The sequence below is a fragment of the Felis catus genome, chromosome B4 (genome assembly GCF_018350175.1).
Source record: "Felis catus isolate Fca126 chromosome B4, F.catus_Fca126_mat1.0, whole genome shotgun sequence".
Classification (NCBI taxonomy): domain Eukaryota; kingdom Metazoa; phylum Chordata; class Mammalia; order Carnivora; family Felidae; genus Felis; species Felis catus.
In genome coordinates, this window is record NC_058374.1 from 127,385,975 (window position 1) to 127,412,278 (window position 26,304).

At 48.4% G+C, this 26,304-nt stretch overlaps 1 protein-coding gene and 1 long non-coding RNA gene across 3 annotated transcripts in view; one reads left to right on the forward strand and one right to left on the reverse strand.

Annotated features, from left to right (window-relative positions):
• SYN3 (synapsin III) overlaps nt 1-26,304 on the reverse strand; it is a 465,836-nt gene that overhangs the window by 12,399 nt on the left and 427,133 nt on the right. For both annotated transcript variants that reach the window (XM_023257413.2, XM_019835455.2), the window contains exons 8-12: nt 17,071-17,213; nt 12,282-12,356; nt 7,838-7,940; nt 3,349-3,483; nt 2,422-2,509 (exon numbers count right to left, since the gene is read on the reverse strand). In XM_023257413.2, the coding sequence (XP_023113181.2) occupies nt 2,422-2,509; nt 3,349-3,483; nt 7,838-7,940; nt 12,282-12,356; nt 17,071-17,213 (544 nt within the window). The remainder of the gene's footprint in view (nt 1-2,421; nt 2,510-3,348; nt 3,484-7,837; nt 7,941-12,281; nt 12,357-17,070; nt 17,214-26,304) is intronic.
• Nucleotides 3,704-5,593, forward strand: LOC123386724. The gene is made up of 3 exons (XR_006601082.1): nt 3,704-4,139; nt 4,382-4,647; nt 5,343-5,593. It is a non-coding gene; the product is annotated as an uncharacterized LOC123386724 (long non-coding RNA).

Here is a 26,304-nt window from a genome sequence, read left to right on the forward strand (position 1 = left end):
ATTTTGTATTTTTCATTTCAGCACATACAGAAAACCACTGACTTATACAGAGAAAGTATTTGCCGAAGCACAGGATTGGTGCTAAAAAATTATGAGGTTCACTAAAAGAAAAGTTCACTTTTTACGGTGAGTTCAAAAACAAGTTAATTAACTAGCCTTGTTATTTTTAATCTGAGTGTTAATCCAATGAGCGTTTGCTTTAATTATCTTAATTGGCTTTAAATGGATTGTTTTTCAACTCACTAATAGTGTGTTTAGCCTCATGTCCCTTAAAATAATATCTCTTTATCAAGCATGTCTGTACTCTGGGCCGGAGAGGAAAGCAGAATACAGTAGCTCTCTGTTTTAAAAGTGCTCTGTTCAAATGTGTTTTAAAAAGTAAGTCCTGGGGCAGAGCAGGAAAGGAGAGGGCAGGGCAGAGGCACAGCCAGGAGCCGGGCAGGGGGATGAATAAATCATTTTTGAACACTTATAATGATAGAATTATCGCCAGGCAGGAGGGCATTGGGGCTGCTTATAAGGATTGTTAATGGTAATGATCATTAAGAGCAGCATGTATATTTTAATTGTTAATAAGACACGTTTTTGATAGTAAGTTTTTAACAGTAAAAGTCACACAGTTATTAATAGTAAACTATTAGTAGTAAGAACTAACACCTACTAAGCATTCCCTTGTGCCAGACACCTTGCTAAGTGCTTCACCTACATTATCTCTTGGACAGCTGCCCATAACTAAACGAGGGAGCTGTTATATCACTGGGGAAACCAAGGCTCAGAGAAAGCATGTAACTTGCCTAAGACCGCAAAGGTACTGAGACGTAGAGGTGGATTCAAAACCACATTTGTTGGGGCGCCTGGGTGGCTCAGTTGGTTAAGTGTCTGACTTCGGCTCAGGTCATGGTCTCGCAGTTTGTGAGTTCAAGCCCAGCGTTGGGCTCTGTGCTGACAGCTCTGAGCCTGAATCCTGCTTCTGATTCTGTGTCTCCCCCTCGCCCCCCGCCTGTCTCTCTCTGCCGTCCCCTGCTCACACTCTGTCTCAAAAATAAATAAACATTAAAAACAAAAACACATTTATCTGCCTAGAGAAGAAACCCCATGTTCATTTACACGGTTATGTAAGTTACACAATTTCCCTTTTCTTAAATACCTTCTGCTTTTCTGGGAAGAGAAGCAGACACAGGAAGGATGGATGGGGTGCTTTACGACCTGTGGAAGAGGAAGCCATTTAATGCCCAAGGCCGATTTTTCTAAGAAACAATGAATATGTTACTTTAGTAACAGTGACTGGAAAGGCCACAAAATGTGAGAGTAAAGCTTTTTCTTCTGGTAGGTTCCTAGCAGATTCTTAAAGAGATTGCTGTGAAACTGCCTGGAGGGCTTCTTGCTGTAGAGCTGCCCCGGAGATCCAAGCTGGCTCTGGAGCAGTGAACGCGTTTGGCATCTGGAAGGTTCTGACTGCAAGAGAGGCGGCGGGGCAGGTCTTCTCTCCGGGCCCCGCAGGTGAGAACGCCCGGGTCACGACATTTTGTGACACAGTTATCGCCACGGCTTCCTCTCATAAACTCATCAATAGTTCACCCATTCTCTAATAAATGGCAACATTTAGACAGTAATGCTGGAATATTTTTTGAGGAAGAATAATTTCAATAAACAGTTATATATAATATTCCGTTTTTCTTTCTCACTCTGGCTGGTTGCTCATAAATCTACAACCAGGTACCACTGATGGCTAAGAAACAGAAACCTGCAGGGCGCCTGGGTGGTTCAGTCAGTTGAGTGGCCAACTTTGACTCAGGCCATGATTTCACGGTTTGTGGGTTCGAGCCCTGTGTTGGGCTCTGTGCTGACAGCTCAGCGCCTGGAGCCTGCTTCTGATTCTGTCTCTCTCTCTCTCTCTCTCTCTGCCCCTCCCTTGCTCACACTCTGTGTCTCTCTTTCTCTCAAAAAATAAACATTAAAACATTTGTTTTTATAAAAAAGAAACAGATGCTTGTTCAAAGATCTGAAAGGCCATATTTGTAAACCTGCATTTTCTTGTTGTGCTTCCTTGGGCAAAGCCTCAATGTCCACCTCTGCAAAAAGGAAATACTGATGGTTTTCACTGGGGAGTGATTGGGAGATAAAAGAGAAAACAAAAGAAAAAAAAAGGAAAATAGAGGGGAAAGTCCCTTGCACAGTGCCTGGCACCTATGAGGCACTCAGTGACTTCACCTGTCTTTCCCTTCTTCATTCCTGACTTATTGGGGTGACAGACCTCACATTCTCACTCATTCTGCACACAGAGTGAGCACACATACTCTGTGGATAAAGTGTTAGGATGGATTTTCCCAGAGTACCTTCTGGAAACCACACATGGATCCCTCAGTGCATTTGGACATCCTCACTACACAATTTCTCTTGCTGACTTGTCATGGGGCTTACCTTGTGTGGGTGGGCGTGGCTGGGGCTGTCCAAGTGGAGGTCCCAGCTGGGCTGGCCCCGGTGATTTTGCTGGTTTCATCTGTGGAGCCTAGAGCAGGAGAGAAGAGAGGCCTGTTGGGATGGCCACAGCCATTTGCTTCCCGGGTGGGAGGGCAGGATTTATAAAGATCTTTTTATTATTGGAGTAAAACTTACATAAAGTGCACAATTCTTAAGTGCACAGCATAGCGGATTTTTACATGTGTATACATCTGTGTAACCACCACCCGAGTCAGGACAGAACCTCCAGTGGAGACGGCTACCCCATGCCCCTTCCCAGCCAGCAACCCCCTCCTGTAGAACCATCCTTCCCACAGCTATTATCATGGATTTGTTTTCGTGGGGGAGAGGTGGGGGTGGGGGAAAGCAGGTTTTGAGATTTGCTTTTCCAGAAAGCTGAGAGCTAGCAAATTCTTTGGAGAATGATCGAGGGAGCTTGTCGAGGTTGGGGCACGGAGAAACAGAAGACACAATAGTCTCTATTGACCGGGGCCCTGGGAACACACAAAGGGCACGTGTGTATACACACCCGTGCGTGCATGCACACACCCACACGCGCCCGCTGCTCCCTGCGCAGGCCCAGGAATGAGGGCACAGAAGGGACAACTGGCTTCTTATGTCCATAATCTCTGCCCACCAGTGCGGTTGTGACAAGGCTTTCCTCCCTCTGATGGTGGATGGGGGAAGGTCTCCTCGGAGCCCCCCCAAACTCCCCTGTCCGGGGCAGGGTGCAAGCTGTCCACGCCCAGCCTCCATCCACACCCCATTCCTTTCTCCCCAGAGTGCTTCCATTCTAGGGGATCTCCTTTGGATCCAGGGGCTCCCCGTTCCCAGAGAGCCCAGCATTTCTCATGGCCATGATGTCTCCTGTGCTCCCGGAAACCTCACCCAAGGCCTCAGGGGCGAGGGCACTGTGCCCCCTGGTATCAGGAGTTGGCTCATTTTGGAGACCACGAGGTCGGCCATCAGCTGTTTGTCCTCTTCCACGTGCTCTCCAATCAAGGGCATTGAGCTGTCCATCACCTGCAGAGAGAAAGGAGGCTTGGGGCAGTGCGTCCCAGAAGGGCTGGCACGGCTCAGGACAGAAGTGACCACTAGATGGTGATGTTGTCCATGCAAACACCCAGCCCAGTGCCTCCAGCTGGGAATGATTCCTGTGGAGACACCCAGATCCCTGCAGTTCAGTCTAAATCAACTCTCTGGATCCAGTTCAATTCAGCCTACATTTGTTGGGCTACAGAAATGTGACCAAGGGCCAGGAAGGCTTTGCTGACCTTTTCTGCTCTTTTCTTTGGGGAGCCAGTCTCCGCCCCCTCTTTTCCCACCTTGGCTCCTGCCCAGGCTTGGGGCCGACCTCCTGAACTTTGGCCCAAGGTCAAGGCTTTCACAAGGCCGGAAGCAGTGAAGGTGGGGGCTCAATTATGACCAAAAAATGACATGGGCTGGAGTTGACCCAGGGTTCAGAGAGAAGAGGAATGAGGAAAGGCCTGTTTTCAGAGGCTCTGGGAGGACATATGCCTGGAGGGAATGGCCTTCTTCTCAAAGGAAGCAAAGTGCTTATATTGAGAGAGGTCCTGAGAGATCCTATTTGCTCATCCTGCTTTTTTTTTGCGGATGGGGAAACCGAGGCCTAGCAATGGGAAGGGACTTGGCCAAAGTCACACAGGCCAACCATCCAGGTGATTCCCTGGGCACGGGCAGCTGTAGAAGGTCTAGAAGGGGAGTGAGGCTTGGTGGGCTCTCTCTCCCTTCCTCCACTGTAGGAATCTAGCCTGTTCACTCATCCCACACCCACCAAATGCACTGCATTTGTTTCCCCTCTTCCCAAGCTCTGGACTCACCAGGTTCTCTCTTCTGACCAGGTCCTTGTGTATACCATTCTCTTCTCTCACTCTTTATTTAAGTCCTTCTCATTCTTCAGGGAATAATGAAGGGCAGCTAAGCCCTTCCTCTCTCGGAGTAACTTCTGACCGGCTGCTCATCTGTCCTCCCGCTGTCCTCACTTTGGCTGCCCCGGTGGGGAGCTCACCCACAGTGCTGACATCTCCTGGTTACTTGTGTCTCTCCAACCGGACTGTGAGTCCCTGAGGTCAGGGATGGGCCCTGTGTCCTGTTCCACAGATATGCCCTCAATAAAGACTACAGTGGAGGGATGAAAGATCCTTGCAGTAAGTCCTGCTCATCACGGTAAGTATACTAATAAGTACTATGTTTTATTAAGCACTTACTATGTGTCAGGCACTGTTCCAAGCACTGGGTGTGGAGGATCTCATACAAATCTCAGAGTAGCTCTTGGAGGCAAGTACTATTAGTATCTGCATCACAATGATGAGGAAACTGAGGGTCAAAGGAGTACTAAGTTCAAGGACACAGGACTAACAAGCCACAGTCCTTCCCTTTGTCACTGAGCACTGAAATAGCTCTCTGGGGTGAAAATCGGGATGGGAACCTGGAATCCGAGCCTATGTTCTACTACCGACTTACTGTGTGATCTTAGGCAGGTCACTTTTCCTCGGTGGGCCCATGTTTTCCTCAACTGTAAACTGAGGGGTCTGTGAAGATGCTTCCGGCTGGGACGTTTAGGGCTCTGTGTGTAAAGTACCCACTGTGGTTGGGAAGCTGAAAAGCAAACTCAAGGATGCGTATGTTGATTCTAGCACAGTCCTGAAAACTGTCCTCAAATTGAGCTCCTTGTGGGTTGGGGCCTGAGTTCTTGGCACCCCAGATCTCAGTGCCCAGCACACAGACAGCCTCTCGGTCTATGTGGGCTGAACTGAGTTCTAACTGTGGAGTCTGTCTAAATGTACACAGGCCTGTCCTTTCTCCCCCTGACCCCACCCACCCTTTTCTGTTCTGGTTTCTGTTTCCTACATTCCCTGCAGTGGAAAACAGCCGCCACAAGGAACCTGAGGTCAGAGCATTTTGGAATCCCCATGGTGGACAAAGCCAAAGGAAGTGGACACTCTGGTCTCCCCAGGGAAACATTTTTCCAGCGAGCAGTATCATTCCCTGGACAGGCCACGGAGGACAAGTTCAAGGGTCTTTCCCCCGAGTGTTTCACTGTGAGGATCTTCATAAAACATGAAGTACAAACTTCACGTTCTCACCACAGAGGTGGCTGAAGCAAACAGTATTTTGGGTCTCTTCTGCCTTTTTTTTCTCGACTGGGGAAAAATACCTTTTGTCTCCGTGGTAGCAAAGTTCCTCGTCTCCCTTGACCCCACCGTAAACCCAAAAGCAAGGGAAACAACTCTGCAATGTTTCTGAGAGAAAAAACAATCTGAAAAGTCATCTTTTTTTTTTTTTTTTTTTCCTCCTGGAACATTGTGAGAAGTTGTTTTCTTGTTTTTTAAAGTCCAAACCCACTAATTTTGCTTTAAAAAAAAAAATGTAAGAGGGCTTTCATCCCTGACCCTCTGAATGTCTGGAGGCAGGGAGCCTGGGCCCACGAGTACAGACTTTTGTTTCCTAAGAACAAAAGTTGAGGAAACTCAAGATAGGCAAGAGCTCTCGGGGCAGAGAGAATGCAGGAGAAAAGGGGCTACGCTCACAGGAGAGAGGGGAGGGGAGTCAAAGAGTCCTTCCTCCACGATTGCTGTCGCCTCTCTAAATGGAAGCTCTAGGAGGAAGGGTCCCTGCTACCATGTTCACTGCTCTATCCCCACCACCTGGCTTGGGGTCTCGCGCCCCGCACAGAGGCTCCATAGCAGAGGATGGATGAATGACTGAGTGACACCGTGAGTTCATGGCTGGTGGTCCCTGTGAGTTGATGCAGAGGCAGGAGCGACAGAAAGGGTCTCAACAGATGCAAATTCTCAGGCCGGGGGTGGGGGGAGCTTCGTCCACCCCTGGTCCAAAGCTCCCAGGGCACCCTCAGGAAGGCGGGGCACTGGTTCCTCCCGGATGCAGCCTGGCTCAGAAGCAAGTCTGCACACCAGTACTGCTCCTGGCTCCTCCAAGGCCTCCTCTGGGAAGGGGCTACTGGAGGAGTTTCAGCTATGGAGGGAAAGCAGTTCCTGGACTTGAGAAGAGCTGTTTTCCGGAGCAGGATGGAACCTGCAAATATAGACGCAACTCATCCTGGGAGCTTCCTGGCCTCTCTGGGGAGGGTGGAGGGACTGAGTCCATCCTGGACTCCCTCTCCTTCACCTCCAAGGGTGGCCACTCCTTGGGCACGGTGCGGATGCCCTCCTGGCATGGCCAGCAGTAAACAGTGGGACTCCCACCCATGGGGTCACCTGGGCCTGCCGCGCTGCGGGTCCGGGGGAGTGGCAGGCACGTGGGCCCGGAGGACTGGCTGGCTCCTGTGGTCACCCCAGCCATGTGCTTCCCATTAGCCGCCCACAACCCGGGGAGGGGGTGGCCGCAGGGCTCTCCCTCACGTGTCTTGGCCTTGTGTCAGCACCGCCCATCCGCTGTGGTTTGAAGAGAAGGCCATGGAAAGGGAGCCTCGGAAGGGGCCGTGGGGAGAGTGAATGTGGAGATGTTGGGGAGCAGTTGGGGAGAGAAGGGAGAACTCTGAGGCCAGAGGGGCATTTTCAGGGAAAAGCAATGGAGAGCCACAGCTATGTCGGGGGGAGGCATGACAGGGGAGGGAGGTGGGGTGAAGGGGGAGGCTGTGGGACCCGGAGGGATGGGGCAGGGAGGGTCCTGCATGAGAGAGGGGATTGTGGATTGGGGGAGGCATGGACAGGAAGTCGGAAGTGAAGAAGAGTATGGGGTCAGAGGTATGTGGGTAGGTGACAGTCCTGGAGGGCGGCAGGGGTTGTGGGACAGATTCTGGAACCCGCAGCCGGTCTCCAGCCTCTCTCTGACAATGACATTTCCCTACGTCTTTCCTTCACTCACAGCCCCGCAGGGCTGAGTTCCCTTTCCTAACTTCCAACGTCCTCTACTGCTTGTGTCTCATCCTTCTTCCCCACCAGCCTGGACACTGCATGTCGGTCTGGTTCACAGCTCTGTCCCCAGAACCAGGCCCATGCCTAGCCCTGGGGAGCCCCTAAGGACATGTTTGTTGAGCGAACAGACGATGGACTCTCTGCATGGTGATGAGGGGAGTGTGTCCTTCTTATATGCTTGGACATAGAGAGTTTAAGAGACCCAATGGGACACAGTCTTGCTGACTCTTGGTAATGCTCTTTCCCTACCCTGAGGCCCATGGGTTGTCAAACTTCATGTCCGGAGCACAGAGACTCTAAACGCTATTGCAGGTGGAGATGGGGAGGGGTGTGAGGCTGGTGGGGGAGAAGCCTCTGGAGCCACATGTGCCCAGGCCATGAGCTGGGACACAGCCAACCATGCTGGAGACCACACTTGGATTCCTTCCCTCTGGCACTCTGGCCCAGGAGCTGGACCAGGCCAGGAGGACATCCCTCACCTCAATGATGTAATCTCTGCCGTCCTTGCTGTGGACGGCCTTGACAGCACAGATGTCCAGGCCGCCAAACATTTCTGAGCAGCTGTCCACCCACAGCCTGTACCTGCAGGGATGGACAGACAGACAGTGAGTGCGGGGGGAGAGGGCAGGAAGAGGGAGCAGAGAGAGAGAGGCGGGGACAGATAGGGAGACACAGAGAGACACATGGACCAACAGGTCCCAGTACAGACAGCGACACATATGTATCCATGCAGAGATGGAGAGAGATGGTCAGAAATAACAAGAGACAGTGATGCAGTAAGAGAGACAAAGGCAGAGACACAGAGGGAGACAGAGAGGCAGTGGGAGAGACAGAATGGGTATACAAAAAAAGCAGAGACATAGATGGATAGAGAAAGGGACAGAGAAAGGGAGAGAGAATACAAAGGGAGACAGGAAGCAAGAGAGAGGAAGAATGAGGGTAAGAAGGAATGAGGGGTGGGGGAGATCTCAGAGACCTGCCCCTCGCCCCCACCCCAGGACCTTGCTGGCTCCCCAGTAGTGGAGAGCTTACCCGGTCACCATCCGGAGCCATCCTGGACACCCAGCTACTCCTGCAGCCCTTTTCCCTTGGGAACGCTGCTTGAAGGGCTCAGCGATCCCTCCCAGGCCGCCCTCCAAGCCCCGGCGACCATGCTAGATGAGAGCCTAGGGGGGACAAAGGGTGCATTCTCCCCGGATCCTGGGGCGGGCAGACAGGGGAGCCTGGCAGGCTGCTCTCGCGGCTGGGGCCTGGCCCTCCGGACCCAGTGCTTTTGTTCCCTTTCCAGCCACTTGATGGCTGCAAGGCCAGTTTGCTTTGCAGGGGAAAGATCTCAACGCTGGACTTTGACCCTGCAACAAGGGGATGGTTGTATCTGGAGAAGTCTTCCCCGGGCTTGCACTTGGCTTCCCTTGTGGTGGCTGGATTTGGGAGTCACAGGGGACTTTGTGTCAATGTTCTTGCTTCTCTCCTCACCCTCCAGGGTCACAAGGGGCACTCCTGCTCTGAGATCTATTTGTGTCTCTGAGCCAAAAGGCCTGGAATGAGGAGAGATCATGGCTGAAGCGCTCTTAGAACCAACTCTCTCATCTTAACCGCCAATGCCCATGGAGGCCCAGAGAGGGAGAGTGGCTTGGCCAGGCCACACAGCAAGACAGTAATAGAGCCAGGATTACACGGATCTCCCGGCTCCTAGCTCTCAGTTTTTGCATCCAGCTGTAGCAAGGAGCATGTGAGATCACAGAAAGAAAAGGAAGAATGGAAACTCATGGCTGTTGAGCCCCTACAGGCCTTCTGTGGGGGTTGACCCTTCTTTCTCCCTCTAACCCCAAACACAACTCTGTCAGGAAGCTTTAGCCCATTCTTACTGATAAGGAAACTGAGGCTCAGAGAGGTTAATCAGCCACTGTACTGGCTTCCAAACCTAGAGTCTGTCTGATTTCACAGTCCAAGCAAGCCCCCCTTCCTCTCCCTTGGGACACATTGCAGCCTGTTCTCCCTCAGCATGGGATACCAGTGACCTGGGGTCTTGCTATTAATTTCCTCAATAGTTTTGGGTCAGCCTCTTCCTCTTGAAACCTCAGTTTCCCTATCTGAAAAATGGGAAGGTCTAGGTATGATTCTAGTTGTGCATCAGAGTCGCCAGGAGAGTTGAGCACACAAACACAGAGTAAACATTCAGATTTGGGGGCCCTGCCCTACGTTAGCATAATCTCTATACGTTTTTAAAATTTCTCCTGTGATTCTCATGTGCAGCCCCAATTTGAGAATAACCTTTGGTCCTCAGAGCTCTAAGAGCTCCCCAGGCTCTCTGACCAGGGTTCCTGTATCTGGCACCAATGGCTAACTCCAGTTTAGGAAGACCTGTGCCCTAAGACACACTCCTAAATCAGGTGTCTTCTCAAAGGAAGATGGAAGTCTGGACCAAGACCAGTCTGTAGAAGACTGGTTTCTAGAGGCTGTTTTCAAATGATGAATTTCTGGAATAGCTACTGGCTGCATCCCATGGGGCACAGCTCTCCCCACTCTCCACCTTCCCAGGTTCAAGGAAGGGACTTCAAGGGTGGAGCAGTGTGGGAGAGCCTGGAGAACATGGGTCCATAGTCCCCTCCAGCCAGGTGGGACTAGCACCAACCAAGCCATACTATTGGTTTTGCCAAGGAGTCAGGCTACCTGGCAAACAGGCCAGGTGGAAAGAGGGCCAGGGAAAATTTATGGGCCCCCAGAGATTTTCCCCTGTGGAGGTGGGATTGGGGAGTTCTGTCCCAGGTTCTGGGAGTACTGCCCATGGCTTTACAGAAGGTAAAGTGAATTCAGGCCTAAGTGGATTCATGCCTATTGTAGGCTCTTGAAGGAATAGCTCAAGTGGCTTGGAACTGGGCAGTTAGGGATATGGTGGCCTTCTGGGGTGATTTGTGAGCAGCTCATGAGGCATGGCGAAAGGCTGGGCTCACGATCTGGAAAGGCCACGGAGAAAAGGACCATGATGTCCCATGAATGCTCATTGGGGGAAGGAAATGATTGCCTCAGACCAGATGATTCAATTGTACAAGGTAATGGGCACACTCTCCCCTTCCCTGAGACTAGTTGGCACAGGTGGGTTCCAAGATTGAAGGCCGCAACTGCCACCTGGGGCTGCCATGGGCCACTTCTGTGTTAGGCACAGAACAGCCCTCTCCCATTCAGTACTCTGGCTTATTACCTTCACTGAACAGTTGCAGAAGTTCACAGAGGTTAGTTAACTTACCCTAGGGAACATAAGTTGGCAGGGACAGGACCACTCACTTTCGTTCACATCCTGCTGCTTCTTAGAGCTCCAGAACCATAAGTTCCACGAGGGCAGGGACCATGTCCATCTGTCTGCCACCATTTTCCCAGGGCCTAGCTCAATAACGCTCCCAGCTGGTGCTCAAAGGATAACTGACAGAGAAGTGAAGGAAAGCCTCCCAATTCCTACTCATTCTTTACAGGGGATTGTGGTTCCACCTCTTTCAGGAGGCCTTCCCTGATCTCACCCCTTCTTGCATTGGGTGCCCGTTCTCCGTGCTCCCTCTGCAAGCACCTAAAGCTCGCTTCCACCCCGACATACCACACTCTGTCTCTACCTTGACTGGGGAGCCGGGACTGTTTGTTTAGTCTGCATAACATTCATTTTCCCTCCTCTCCTTCCTCATGTTCCTTGGCATCATACCCCTTCCTGTCTCCCTCCGTCATTCCTGCTATAGCCACCTGATCCCACCCTAATCTCCAGGGGGCAGAGAGGAGACAGAGGCCTATTGAATCACAGCGGTGTTGTTTTCTGGGCCATAGGGATTGGTTCAGGGATGGTCATGTGACTCAAGGCAGGCCAATCAGTGAATAAGGCTCAATTTCAGTTTTTGGTTGAAATGTCTGAGAAAGAGGAGTTTTGTCCTGTGGGACTTGACACTCAGGATGGGAGCCTGGAGCCACTATGGGCCACCAAATGAGTGTACTGTCCAGAATGAAGCCAACAAAGAACAAAGCTGAACTGAGGTGTGTAGAATGAGCTTTAAAGTCTTACCTCGTGCTGCACCTCTGGAATTTTCATTGCCCCAAGTCAACAAATCCCCCTTTGTCTCTGACAAATGATGTTTGTGTTCTGACACTTGCCAAGGTCACACAGTCTCTAAAGGGAAGGGCTGGATCTTTTCATCTTGGCCTCCTCAGTGCTTGGCACAACATGGCATGCAGTAGGCACTCAATAAGTGTTCATTCAATGGATCTTTCTGACCCCAAAGCCCACACTCTATCCACTCTCATTGCATGCCTACACGCAGGTCAGCTGGCTTGCAGGAAAGAACGTGTGTGTGCTGCTGGCCCTGGTCACAGGTGACTGGCCCTTCCTCAGCTGAAGGGAGCTCCCAGCAGTGTTTACAGGCAGAAAGACCTGAGGGACCTTCAGCCAGAGGGCACATACCACATTCATGATTCACTGGAAATACCCTCTCCCTCCTGACACTGAGATGGAGATAAGTCAGAGAGAAGAGTGGACATTCCAGTAGCTCTGGTGCCCTAATAAGGATGCTTTCATGTACCTGTGAGAGCACGGAGGGGACTGGTGAAGACTCCCTGCTATCTCTGCAGTAGCTGGGCAGGGCTGGAAAGACCCTTGGACTTGGGGTTAAGACATTTCAGCTCTGTCATTGATGAGTTCTGTGACCCTGGACAAGTCACTTTCCCTCTCTGAACTGTCTTCTCCCATCTGTAAAGTGGGATTATAAAACATCTACCCTGCAGCTTGTTGTGCAATAAAGAGCTGTTGTGCCCAGGAAAGTGCTCTGTGCATGGCAAGGCACTGGCCAGAGGGTGAGGTGGCATTCTTTACGGACTTCCTGTTCTATCCCTCACCCACCTCCTGCTGTGGCTGGTGCATCGCCCTATTACACCTCCTTCCTCTCTTACCTCTCTGTCATGGCCACCTGCTCCAGCATGGCAGAACCTGTGTTGGCCTTCCAGTTTCCAGAGATGGAGGTTCTCCTGTAGCAGAAAAATAACACTGAGGGCATTAGGACACCTGTCACTGCTCTGCTTTCCATCTTTGTCTTGGCTGTTAGGAGGCACCGATTCATATATGTGGCTCACATGATGGCATGTATTATTAGGTACACATCTTGTCCCCAGCTTTATTTGCCTTTTTAAAATTTTCCTTTATGCTGTTGTTTTCTTTACTTGTTGAACTTTATTTGTCTTCTTCTAAGCCACCTCTGATATCTAAGAGTTAAGTTTCAAAAATACCTACACCATCAAATGAAATCTCCCAAACCTTGGCCTCTTGGTTTTGTAAAGGAGAACTAGGGTAGTAGAGCCATTAGTGATCCTGGAATTTCTTGAGGGCTCCAAAATGTAGGAAAAATGATCCATGGAGAGAAGTGATCACTTTTTCACGGTGAAGGGCAGGAAGGCCTCCTGGCCTCAACACCCTCTCTATTTGTTTGCCTTTTCTTCTTCTTCTTCTTCTTCTTCTTCTTCTTCTTCTTCTTCTTCTTCTTCTTTTAACTTTATTTATTTATTTTGACAAAGAAAGAGAGAGATAGTGTGCATATGTGCGTGTGAGTTGGAGAAGGGAAGAGACAGAGAGGGAGAGAGAGAATCCCAAGCAGGCTCTGTGCTGGCAGCGTGGAGCCTGATGAGACATGGGGCTCAAACCCAGGAACCATGAGATCATGACCCGAGCCAAAATCAAGAGTTGGATGCCCAAACAACTGAGCCACCCAAGCGCCCCTCGTTTGCCTTTTCTGCTCTAGCAACAGCTGACCTCCCTCGCAGTGCTCCAATGCCACAGATTTCTCCTGTCAAGGCTTTTACTCATATTCTTCCCTTTGCCTGATCCAGTCTTTGTCTCCATTTTTGCCTCCCTAAAACCTACTCATCCTTCACGTTTCGTGGTATGTGGCTTCCCAACTATCCACCTCCCTGACAAGAGTAGACATGCCTATACCAATGTTTAGTAATGCTTATCTCACTTGGAATGACTGCTTTCATGTCCAGTCTTCCCTGAGGGCAGGGACATATTTGACTCATCCCCTTTCCCCCCAGTGTCCAGCGGGACCCGGCATGTAGTAGGTACCCAGTAGCTAACTGCTGGGTGAGGAACTGTGTATACTGGGGAAGAATCGAGACAAATGATCTCCAGGGGCTGATCTGGACTCAGTAAAGCCTAAATGGGTGCAAGCAAGGTAGCAGAGGTGAAGTTTTCTGTTTTGTGGCCAAGGGAAGGCATGTGGTTAAAGTGAAAGGGTGAACCGGGAGGAGGAATTGCTACACAAATATACCCTTCTAAAAGAGAAAATAAAATGCATCCGAAGACAACAGATGCTGAGAATTTATAATGGCCAACAGGAGCTAGAATTGCTAAGGGGTGCAGTGACATCGATAAGCTTTATGCCAGTTCAGCTCAGCCCATCTTGATTCGATTCAATTTGGCAAACACTCATTGGGCCACCCTATGTCCTGGATACTGGACAGTGTGCTCAGTGTGCAGAGATGACCCCATCCTAAGGCTGGTCTCTACCTGGAAGGGTGGACTAGTTTGAAACCAGAGTGGAGGTGTGGTAAGGTTAGCAGCGTACCTGAGGAGTGAGTGGGGAGCCCTGGGAAAGCAAAGAGAAACCAGACTCACTCAATGTGACCCCGGAAGGTAACCACGGAATGTGCCTTGGAGGATGGTAGGGTTGGTATAGTGGGATCTGTATGGTGGTAAGAGAAGGTAAGAACTGACGTGGGTCAGACAGATGCAAGTTTGAATCTTGGTTCCAGCATTTTCTAGCTGCATAACCATGCATATCTCTGAGTCTTTAAATGAGAGTGATCTCCATCCCGATATATTGTGTGGGCTAAAGGAAATATTCCCATAAATATCTTAGTACAGTGGGTGCTACTATTGTTTTTCAGTAAGCAGAGACACAAGAAGAAGGCACTGCAATGCCAGAAGGAGCAGAAACACAAGCCAGATTGCTCTCCTTCCAAGAAAATAATGATAGGGAGAGTTGCTATTCAGTGAGTGCTTTCTATGTCTGAGACATGGGTCTAAGGTCTCTATAAGCACTAACTTATTTCAGGCTTACAAAACCTCATGAGGAAGACTTACTATTATTATCATTCCCACTTAGTGACAGAAGCCACCAAACCATATATGAGAAACTCCGTGCTCTGCACCATGACTCTCCATGGTGGAACCCATCACAGGCTAGGGGAAAAGAGTCAGTTGGTCCAAATGTGATGCACCTGCTGGAATGTAGGACAGAATGTAGACTTCGACAGGAGAATCTACCTATATTCCAAATGTATGATGTTGACTCCCTTACTGAAGAGAGTGGGGGTGGGTGGTAAGGTGTGGCCCCAAGTAACCTTGGTTGTGAGTGGAGGCTGTATGACTAGATATAAAAGGAGCCATACATGAACGCTGTACTGCACTGGATGAAGCTCTTTCCCACGGGGCTCCGAGTTAATGGTTCTGCAATTGTATTGGGATCAAACAAATAAGTAAATAGATGGCAGATGGTAGGAGCCAGGTATTTCCCTGTTTGGTTGGGAAGTTCTAGATAAGCAATCTGGAAAGGCTGAGATGATTCATGTGGTACTAGATGAGAGCCAGACACATCGATATGAACTCTCTCTAGCTTTAGATAGAGCTGGTTATATATAGAAATAATTACAGATACGTGCGCATACAGGGGTTAAGGGACACATGTATATTTCCTAGCTCTGTCTGCTGAGAGGCCTTGGAAACAATGACAGCCCAGTAGCAACAAGGCAAAGGCCTGTGTGCAGGGCAGGAAGTGGGCCAGAAAGGAGGTTGGGGCGGAGAGGATGCTGTATGCTGAGGTCTGACATGAACCCCCTCCCTCGGACCGGGGCCAACCCAGGGTCCAGGAAAAGCCATAACTAATGACAAATTGGAGCTGCCAGGGCAGAAAGGCTCAGCATAAAGAATGCGGCAATGAGCTAATCTTCAAGAAGAGAAACTGGGACAAGGTGTCGTCAATGTCAAGTGGAAATGCGAACAATGAAGAGAGGAGGGAAGTGATATCATGACGGATTGGTTGCAGGCTTCAGAAATGCCCTGGACTGCTGCACTGGAACGTTCCCCAACTCAGAGCGGGCAGGGAAGAGCCGATCTTATCACCCTGAGGGATCTGAGAGCAGTGACGGGTCTGGCCTGGCTCATGGGTGGAAGAAAGAGCAAAAGAATTCCTGGAGAACGGGCTCCATCCCTTCTCTGGGAATCTTTCGTTACCAGGTCAACTGCCAGCGTCTTGTGCAGCCCACAAAACCTAAAATTAACATCCGGCCCCTTCACACAGAAAGTTTGCTGACCCCTAGTCTAGGCAACCCAGGTAGTGCCAGAGCAACCCTCGGTAATACATAAATGGATGTGTCTGGCTGTGGTCAATAAAACTTTATTTACAGAAACAGGTGGCAGCTGGATTTAGCCTGTGGGCTGTGGTTTGCTGACCCTGGCCTAGAGCACAAGCTCCACTGTATAGCAGCATACAGGGAGATTTCCAACTGTCCATGGCTAGCCATTGCCGTCCTCACATATGGAGCCATGCACACAGTCAGCGCTCCATTAATGCTTGGCAACCCGGCACTGGTTGGCTCTCTCGGGTCTTGTCATTTTAAGCAGAACCAACAACCACATTCCAAAGTGAGACCCAGAGAGGCTTTGGAGCAGATAAGACCTCCCACCTATTCAAGGACTCATGACCGCAGCAGCTCCAGTGTGAGTCATCCTTTGCCAGAACTACCCCTGGGGTGAACGTGTGCTGGATTTTCTGGCATCCATTCCTCCTTCCTTTGTCATGGCACCTCAGTTTCCCCTGGGGGAATGACCCCACCCAAATGGCATTCATCTTGGTGGGACTCTCCATACTGGTTTTCTGCCTTTCTCTAATCAGTAAGCATGTGACCTAAGTTGGATTAATCAGCACTGTTTCCATGGAATCACAACCTTGAGTTAAGCACTGAAAATGATTCGGGCAGATTCATGTCCCAGTGGGGGTGCCATGAAGATTGCCTGTTGCTTCTGGCCACCCAGATTCCTGGAGCTGCCCTGGATCCTTATCTTTCTGAAATTGATAGTTTCGTGGTTTTGTTTTTAGAGTTTCTGATCACTCATGGTTTTCTAATAAAATCCCTTTGAAAAACTCCCTCAGGTTAGTCAGATGTGGTTATTGTTGCCTGCAGCTGGAGAGATCTGGTGCAATCTCCTAATTAGTCTTATTAGTTCCAGAGAACCCCTTTGCGGCCCATGGCTCCAGAACCATCTTTTTATAAATACAGGTCAGATGATGCCACTTCTCTGCTCAGAAGAGAATAGAACAAAAGCCCCAAGCCCTCAGCACGGCATTCAAGACCCTCCTTGATTTGTCCCCAGGTTTCTCTTTCAGCTTGGTCTCCTATGGCTTACATCCCATACATACTCAAAGTTCCCTCAAACATGCCAAATGTCTGACTTGCTCTGGGAGAAACAGCTCTTTTTGGGTAGACAGATGTCTACCCTGGGATGTTTAGCTGTACTGACCAGAGAGGAAGGCAGTAAGGAGACATAAAGGGAGAATAACGATGTGCTGAAGGGTCTCTGCCCTGGGGTGGAGGAGACTGGCCTGAACATGTATCTCTAATCACTGTTCCTCCTACACTCTCCTCCCACCCTTCCTCCCAGCCCCCTAGCCCCCACCCAGGGACTCACATGTAAGCCTTGTAGTTGGATCCAATTTTCTGGATGCGGATGTCGTACTTCGAGTCAATGAAGGCCTCAGTGGTGGCATAGGTTTTGGCCATTGCCACCATGCTGGTGATGTCCTGGTAGTCATGCTGGTTTTCTACTTTGATCTGTGTGGGAAGATGAGGGGGTGAGTGCCACCTGCCCAGCGTTCATGGAGCACCTACCCAACGCCAAGACCCAGGGTTCCGTATATAGTGACCTTGAGAAAGTCACCTGCCTAGCAGAAGAGACAGACATGGGAAACTAGTCATTCCACTAGAATGTAGAGGAGGAAGGGAACATTCCATCTGGCTGGTCAGGAGAATCTTTATAGAACAGGTGAGCTCTGAACAGAGTTTGAAAGAATAAATACATGTTTCAGGAGGGGCATTTCTCTGGAGGATAGAGAGGGTGGGCAAAGCAGAGGCAGGGGAGCCACTGGGGAGCAGGAATGGGCAAGTGGTTCAGACTGGCTGACAGGGCAGGATGGTGAGGGATGGCTGAAGTGGGTTGTCAGGAAGCAGGCCTTGGGGGACTTCAGCCACTTTGGTAAGAGGCTGAAGGGTCTGGAAAACCACTGGAAGAATTGGAGGAGTTGAAACAAGAAAGTAGCCTCACTGTATTTTAGAAAAATCCCTCAAGTAGTTATACAGTGGGTTGAATGGAGGGTTGAATGTGATATGGGATAGAGACCAGTTAGGAAAAAGGGACTGTATGTATATGTGCACATGGTATGTATGTGCTGGGTGTGTGCATGTGGGTTGTATGTATGTGTAGTTTGTGGGAGACATGTATGTAGCGTGTGGGGGACATGTGTGTGGCACACAGGTGCAGTGTTTGTGGTGTATTTGGTGTGTTTGCATGTGTAAGATGTGTGTTGTATGTGGTGCTCGTGTGTGCAAGGAGTGTGTGTGCATGTGTGCATGCGTGTGTATACACTGGACAAGGTTAGTTGTGCTTGGCCTAAGGCCTGGGAGAGAAACTCGCACTGTTTACTTAGCTGAGGCCAGGAACACGAATTTGGGCCCTGGGGTCAAGGAGAGATCCCAGGAGAACTTCCAAGGCCAAATGCAGGGGACCAAGCCAAGGCTCTTTGTGCTCTCAAGACAGAACAGAGGCTGACTGCAACTGGCTATGAACAGCTGGGAGGGCCGCCCCCTCCCGTGTCACTTCCGCCTGGACAGCAGAGGGTTCTGATGTTGGGCCAGAGGCAGGGGGAGCCCAAATTCCTTGGTGGGGGTTGGCCAAGTGCCGGGAAGCTTGTGGGGGGGGGGCTGTTCTGTCCCTACGGTCTCTCTTCAAGGCTCAACCAGTGCCCTGACAACTGCATCCCTCCAGGACGATGCCCACCTACAGCCCACAACTTACAAAACAGCTTCACAGTTCTCTCCTGGGACACAGAATAGGGTTGCGAGGTGGGCAGCATGGGCATTAGTATGGTCATTTAACAGATACAGAAACATATCTCTTGCCTTGTCTAAGGCCATATGGCAGTTAAGCACAGAGCTGGGAAGGAAGCTCGGGACTCCAAGAGCACAACTGTTCTTCAAACCATCTTCAGGGTATCTACAGGTGCATACCTGCTGTTGCACCCCCACAGATGGGAAATAATGACGGGGAGTGAGGCTTGGTGCACCTTCCCTTTTTTTGGCTCTCGGAGAGTCCCAGCCTCGCAGCCATGACTCTGAGTCCCACTTTGCAGAGAAGATAAAAGTGGCCAAGCAAGAGTTCCCTATTTTCTATTCCTTTCCAAGCTCACCAGCCTTCTGCTTCTTCCTCCAGGTGGCTGTGTGCCGCCTCCCAACCCTGGCTGAACTTGTCCTTTGTTCTAGGTCTTCCTAGACTGACTGCTCACTGCCCCTCCTCCTGCAGCAGGAGGACCCTTAAGCTCATCTGGGTATCTAGTCTCTCAGCTAAAGACAGCTTTGTTCCAGTCTCCCTCACAGGTAGATATGGCCAAGTCTCAGAGTCTGGTCAATGAACACGCGAGTGGTAGTTGCTGTGAGCAACCTCTGAGCGCTGCCCTTATGACAAAGGGAATCTCCCCTTTCTCTTTTCCTTCTTCTACCTGGCATCTCAGACCCCAGGATGGAAGCTGCAAGTTGAAGATGGCTGAGTAATAAGGTGGATGGAACCTGGATTCCCAACACCATGGAGTCCCCAAATCTGCCCTTGACTGAGCATGCTCAGACTCTTACATGAAAAAGTAGACTTTAATCTTGTTTAAGTTGCTGCCATGTTGGTGTTTGCTGAGGCAGTCACACTACATTCCTGCCTTATCTTTATCTTTGGCTCTCTGTTGATGCTTTATCCTTTGGGTCGACATGATCACGGGAATCATAGATTCTCTTCGAATTGTTCCTGCTTTTCAATACCCTGGGGCCTCACTGTCCTCGGTGTGTCCCTCCACATTTCCCACTCACCCCTAAACCCACCGTCTTCAGATTTCATTCCCTACCATTCCGCTGAAACTGATTTGGCAAAGGTCACCCGTCACCTCCTCACTGGCAAATCCAATAGCGTTCTTTTGCCTGGCATCCCGTTGGGCATTCCATGACATCCGAAATTGCTGAGCTTTTTGAAACTCGGTTTCTACCCCACTACTCTCTTCTGGTTCTCTTTTTTCCCACCAACTTCTTCACTTTATTGCCTCCCCTTCCTCCAACTTCCCCTTTAAGGATCAGAGTGTTTCCTCTTCAGCCAACATTTGTGATCCGGTAGAAAGAATTAAAGTTACCAACATAAAACAATGGGTGGGAGACAGCTTGTTTAATTCAGTTCTATCAATGGGTGGCTCTGGAAAGGACCAGAACTTCTTCTGCTCCTCGGTTTCCTAGACAGCACAGCATACACTGCAGAGTGTCTCGTAGACTTCTAGCTGTCCACAAAGTCCCTTCTTTTCTACAGTCATGAAGCACCCAACCTGGGGGCATATGACCTATCACAGAATAAATATCACACTTCCCCATCTCCCTGGCGCCTGTGTGTGCCCATGTGATCATGTTTTCTGCTTCTGTGAGCAGAAGTGGGGTCCGAACTTCCAGGCCTATCATTAAAGAGAAGGGCAGGGCTTTTCCTCTTCCTGCTGGCTGGAGTGTGGACCATCTATGACCTTGTGGCTGAAAAGCAACAGCTCAGGAGCGAATGATCAACAAGATGGAAGGAGCCTGGGTCCTTATAACCAGGGAAGCTCCACAGGAACCCTGGGCTGCTCTTGCCCAGACCACTGTGTGAGAAAGTCCTGGATTATTGAGGCCACCTTAGGTCTTTGTTATACAGCTGAACTTTGTCCCAATTATTACAGGAGCCCTATGTACGTATTTGCTGAATGCTTCAAGCATGCATTCATTTATTCACAGGATAGACAAAAGAGCACAAAGAGAGACAGTGTAGACATAAGGGCTTAATTAATTAATTAATTAGCTAATTAATTAGTGGTCAGCCCAACCTCTTTTTGTGCTCCTTTTTGAGTGTTTCGGGGTGGGGGATGCCCATCCTCCCCTCTCCAGGAGTGAGGATATAACTCAGGTTTCTTGTATATGGGCTCTTCTAACACCCAAGGACAAGCCCCGACCTGATGTGCCTCGCCATTTTAGGGTCTTTTCCTAACAGAGGGCCTCCGAATTGTGTGATGTCTGGGCCCCAAAAAAGCTCAGCTCTACCCCTGGCTCCACCCATGTCTGCCTCCCATCACACTGTCGGCTTCTGAAGGACAGACGATGTGTCTCCCTCCCAGTCATAACACAGGTGCCTGGCACGTTACAGATGTGCCAAACATGTTTGCGGGATCACATTTAAGAAGGCTGGATAAAGATCCACTTGTAACTTGGGAGGGGGCAGGAGAATGGAAGGAAGGATGTGGGAGTTTGGGAAAAGGCCAAGAAAATGTGTCTCAGGAACACGTATCTTTTTCAAGGTGAACTTTTCTGTAAATGCTCGGCCTGGATCCTGCACTCTCCGAGGTTTGTCCTTCTGTCATGAGAACCTGACTGAGTCAGAACCTCAGAAGTGGGCAGGGGGCCTGGAGCCGGGTGGGTGGGTGCTGGAGGGGACTCTGGCATGGTCCTCAGGCAAGAGGCTAGGCGGGGTCAGAGGGAATTGAGGACGGGCAGCCACAGGGATGGTGAAATGGTTGTTGGCCTGGGGAGGGAGTCTTGGCACTCTGCTTTATTTACTAGCTGGAAACCCCTCCAAATATTCACAGAGACAAGCTGAAAACAGGAAGTCCTAAATGAGCTGTGATTCAAGATTACCCATTTGCTGCTCTGGGAACCTGCAGTGGGGTCACCATGGACTCCCTGACTCTGAAGCCTCACACCCACGTCCCCACCTCCCACTCCCCTCCTCTCCCTTCCCTGTCCTTTCTCTTCTTTCCCTTTTTCTCTGCCTTCCTGGTCTTTGCTCTCTCCCCCCTACGCTGCTCTACCTGCTGTTGTGTGTTTGTGTGTATGCATTTGCTTCATCCTGAGGGTGAGCAAAGTGGGAGCATGGAAACAGAGAGGGCGGAAAGGGAGGGAAACTGGAGAGAGGGGTCAGGGCACAGTTCTGAATCTCCTTGACGGGCTTAACCTCAGAGGTCTCCTATTCCAGCCTAAGATGGGCCAGTCATTTTCTCCATCTTTGGTAGATTGCCTGCATTTGCTTGAACACCTCCAATAACAGGGAGCTCATTACTGAGCAAGGGGGAACTTGTTCTATGGTATATTACAGCCAGAGTGAATGAATGGTCCCAGTTATTAATTACACAGGGTAATTCTCAGCCCTCAGCCTTGTGTCTGCTCTTCATGCACTTGAGGAGAGCCAGTCAGGTATGCCGAAGTCACTCCTCTTTAACTCACCTTCATGTGAGCAGCTTCCAGAGCCTTTTGCTACCTTGAAATGCTCTCATTTGACAATGTCTTAAACTACGTGGTGCCCGGAATCACCAGCCAAGACTGGTTAAGACTGTACCTCCCTCTGTGTGGAATAGATCTGGCGTAGTCCTGCCTCAGTGCCTTTGCACCTGCTGTGCCTTGCTTGCATGGCTCACACCCTCACATTCAGGTCTCTGGTGCACATTACCTGTGCAGAGCTATCTTCCCTGACCACCAGATGTGGGGTGACTCCTCCCACCCAGTACTTGTCATCCATCATACCCCGCTTAATTTTTGTCCATGGTGCTTCCACCACACTTCACACCATTATCTATTTATTTGTTTGTTGTCTCTCTTCCCTACTGTTCTACTAGGATGTAAGCCTTGCAAGAGCACTGCTGGATTTCAAGTACCTATAACAGCACTTAGGGAACAACAAGCACCCGATAGATTCAGTTAATGATTGAATAAATACATCTAAGTGTTTACAGATATGTGTGGAGTGCCCATTATATCCAGATCATTACTGACTGTTTTTCCAGATACTATGCTGGAGGCTGGGGGTACAATAGGGAAAAAGAGATTTATGATTTTTATCCAAATGGAGCTTTGAACCTATTCATTACTTGCTCCTATTAATGTACCTTCATACAATGTTAGTTTTTCTAAGATCCATATGGGGCTTGCTCTAAGCTAATGTCTTGAGGTCATTTTAAAACACAAGATCCTGATCATTCACATCTCTCTGAGTGTGTACTTGAGTGGATTTAGTCCCAGAGCAGGACTTTATATTTCCCGCTGTAAATGTACGGCTCTCATGTTTTCATCGATTCCGTCATCTTCTAGTATTTACTCTGTCATCGAACCTGTTAACTATCCCTCTCAGCTCCATTCATGGTTTTGGTGCACCCTTCCCACACCTAGACCCAGCTGTTTGATCTTATTTAAGTCACTTCTCTGAGCTTTCGTTTCCTTATCTGTTAAATGTGATAACAACTACCTTGCAGGATTATTATGATTTATTATTATTTTTAAAAAATAATTATTTAAGTGTTCATTTATTTTTTGAGAGAGAGACACAGAGTGCAAGCAGGGAGGGACAGAGAGAGGGGGAGACACAGAATCCAAAGCAGGCTCCAGGTTCTGAGCTGTCAGCACAGAACCTGACGCGGGGCTCGAACTGATGAACCGTGAGATCATGAACTGAGCTGAGGTTGGATGCTTAACTGACTGAGTTGCCCAGGTGCCTTGGATTATGATTTTTCAATGAAAGTATGAATGTCAAAGGACCTACGAAGCATAGTGTCCAACACCTAGTAGGTACTCAATAAAAGATCATTCTCTTTAATTAAATAATCATTGTGATTCTTTGTTGACATTGAACCATCAATAAATACTTTTTTATATAGTTATTTACATAATTATTCATCCAGCTACAAGATCTATCTCCTGTATAATCACCCAAATTGATGAGGAAAAGTCTTTTTCAGATCAATTCTAGCTAATTAATGCAGAACTAGGACATCATCCTTCTGCAATGATCTCCCTAATGCAATAATGGATCTAGGCAACATTGATCAAGGCAAGACCTTTGGGAAAGGCTGATGGGGAACTTCCTAATGTGTGGATCAGGCAGACAATACCTGAACTCACAGATCAGTCTTAAATCTCAAAAGACAGACATGACTGTGTCTACAGATAGGGAAGAGACACACCCACTACCAGCTATATTCTTGTCAAAACCCAGACCCTGAATCAGATCAAGTCTCTATATTCAACCACCAGTTTATAGGACATACAGACAATAAGAGAACACCATGGATCTATAATTGGCCAAATTCAGACTGTAGAAAATTCTACAGAGAAAAGAGCTCCCCCCTCCTCCTTATAAACAAGTGACAAACCAACCACAGGAAAAGGAACTGTTACAGATCAAAAGAGACTTCTGTCATACCAACCACATCACGTATGAAGGCCTTGTTTGGATACAATGAGAATAAATCAGTTAACAGGGAACTGTTGAACACTGACTATGTATTAGATGATATTAAAGAATTACTAATTTTTTTGTATCCTAGTGGTATTTGTCTTTGTTAAAGGGAAAAAAAAGGAGTCCTTATGTGTTGGAAACACACACTAAAATATTTATAGGTGAAGTTATGTGATATCTGAGATTTGCTTTAAAATAATCTGGTGAAAAGCATAAGAGACTCTTAAAAACTGAGAACAAACTGAGGGTTGATGGGGGTGGGAGAGAGGGGAGGGTGGGTGATGGGTATTGAGGAGGGCACCTTTTGGGATGAGCACTGGGTGTTGTATGGAAACAAATTTGACAATAAATTTCATATATTGAAAAAAAAATAAAGCTGACTGGGAAAAAAAATAAAATAAAACTTGAATTCGGATGGAAAAAAAAAATCGGGTGATCCATAGAGACAGAAAGTAGATGTGTGGTTGCCAGGAGCTGAGAAGGGAGAATGAGGAATGACTTCTGCTGGATATGGGCTGATAAACACTTCTTAGAACTATGATGGTGATGGTTCCACCTTGTGAATATACTTCAACACCACTGAATCGTACACTTTAGAAGGATGAATTTTATAGAATGAGAATTATATCTCATTTTAAAATAATGAAAAAGTATTGAGTGGCATTTGCGAGGATGTGTGGAGAGGTATGTAAAACCTAACTGACCATTAGTGAATAATGGTTGAAGTTGGGTGATTGGTACAGGGGGGATACAGTCTACCATTTTCTCTTCTGTTATGTGTATTTGAAAATGTCTGCAATGAAGTGTTTTTAAAAAAAAGCAGGACTAAAAGAGACAAAAAGTGAGAACATAAAATTGTGCTTCAAATGAGGTTACAAGCCATATGGTAATACCTGGCTAGGGGTGTGTGACCCCCTTTGGTTGTGTTCATTGTAGGAAACTTTGGTCAGTTACTCAATTCAGTCTCCCTAAGAGGAAACCAGGTGCCTGAGAGAATTACAGCCATTCTTGGAATTAAAGTCCAGGTGAAATCTCCTGGGGCCCTCCTATAGGGGGCGCTCTGATGTGCAACAAACGTCAACAGCGCTCTCTTGATATTTGCTGTTTCTTATGATCTCCCTTAGTGGAGGCTCATGTGCTTATGTCATCTTAAACTGTGGTTTGAAGAAAGCAGTTGTGCAGATGGCCAATAAGTGCAATCCAATGATCAGTTTGATCCCTTTTTTATAGTTTATTTTTATTTGAAAAACTAGTACATATATACACACACACAGCAAAATAAATAAATAAATAAATAAATAAATAAATAAATAAATAAAAGTCAAAGATGTAAAAATGAAATCTGGGAAAAAATAAGTATGTCTTTTACTCTAAATCCCAAGCCCCCTGGTGAAAAGATCTCTTTGTACTCTTCTGGAAATATTCTACGAATAGAATAGTGTACGAGGCTGTAAGATGAGTCTCTTCTTGTCTGTGATGGTTAATTTTATGTGTCAAGTTGGCTGGGCCATGGTGCTCAGATATTTGGTCAAATATTATTCTGGATGTTTCTGCGAGGGGCTTTTGGTTGAGATTAACATTTATTTATTTATTTATTTATTTATTTATTTATTTATAATATGAAATTTATTGTCAAATCGGTTTTCATACAACACCCAGTGCTCATCCCAACAGGTGCCCTCCTCAATACCCATCACCTACCCACCCTCCCTCCCACCCCCCATCAACCCTCAGTTTGTTCTCAGTTTTTAAGAGTCTCTTATGTTTTGGCTCCCTCCCTCTCTAACCTTTTTTTTTTTTCCCTTTCCCTCCCCCATGGTCTTCTGTTAAGTTTCTCAGGATCCACATAAGAGTGAAAACATATGGTTTATATACACAATGGAATACTATGTGGAGATTTACATTTAAATCGCTGGGCTTTTGAGGTAAGCAGATTGCCCTCCATAATCTGAGTGGGCTTCATCCGATCAGCTGAAGGCCTGAATAGATCAAAGTTCAGCGTCTTCAGCCTACCAGTTTACTCTGCAGAGTTTGGACTTACCTGATCCCCCACAATCGTGTGAACAAATTCCCTAAAATAAACCTCTTTGTCTACCTATATACACTTCTTATTGCTTCTGTCTCTCTGGACAAATGCACTGTTTCAGTTACAGCTGAAGCAAGAAGAGACAAAGGTGCTACCTTCCAAAGTAAGCTGGGACAGAGACCTCTGTGGCCAACAATAGGGTAGACTTACCCACACTGATATAACAAGGTTGGGTGGGTAGAGAGTCAAGATCGTGAGGTGATGATTTCCTTGGAGAAAGCTGTGTCAGCCTACTACTCCCCCTGATACGTCTGGTAAGAGCAGCAGTGGGACGCTCAGCAAGCCTGATA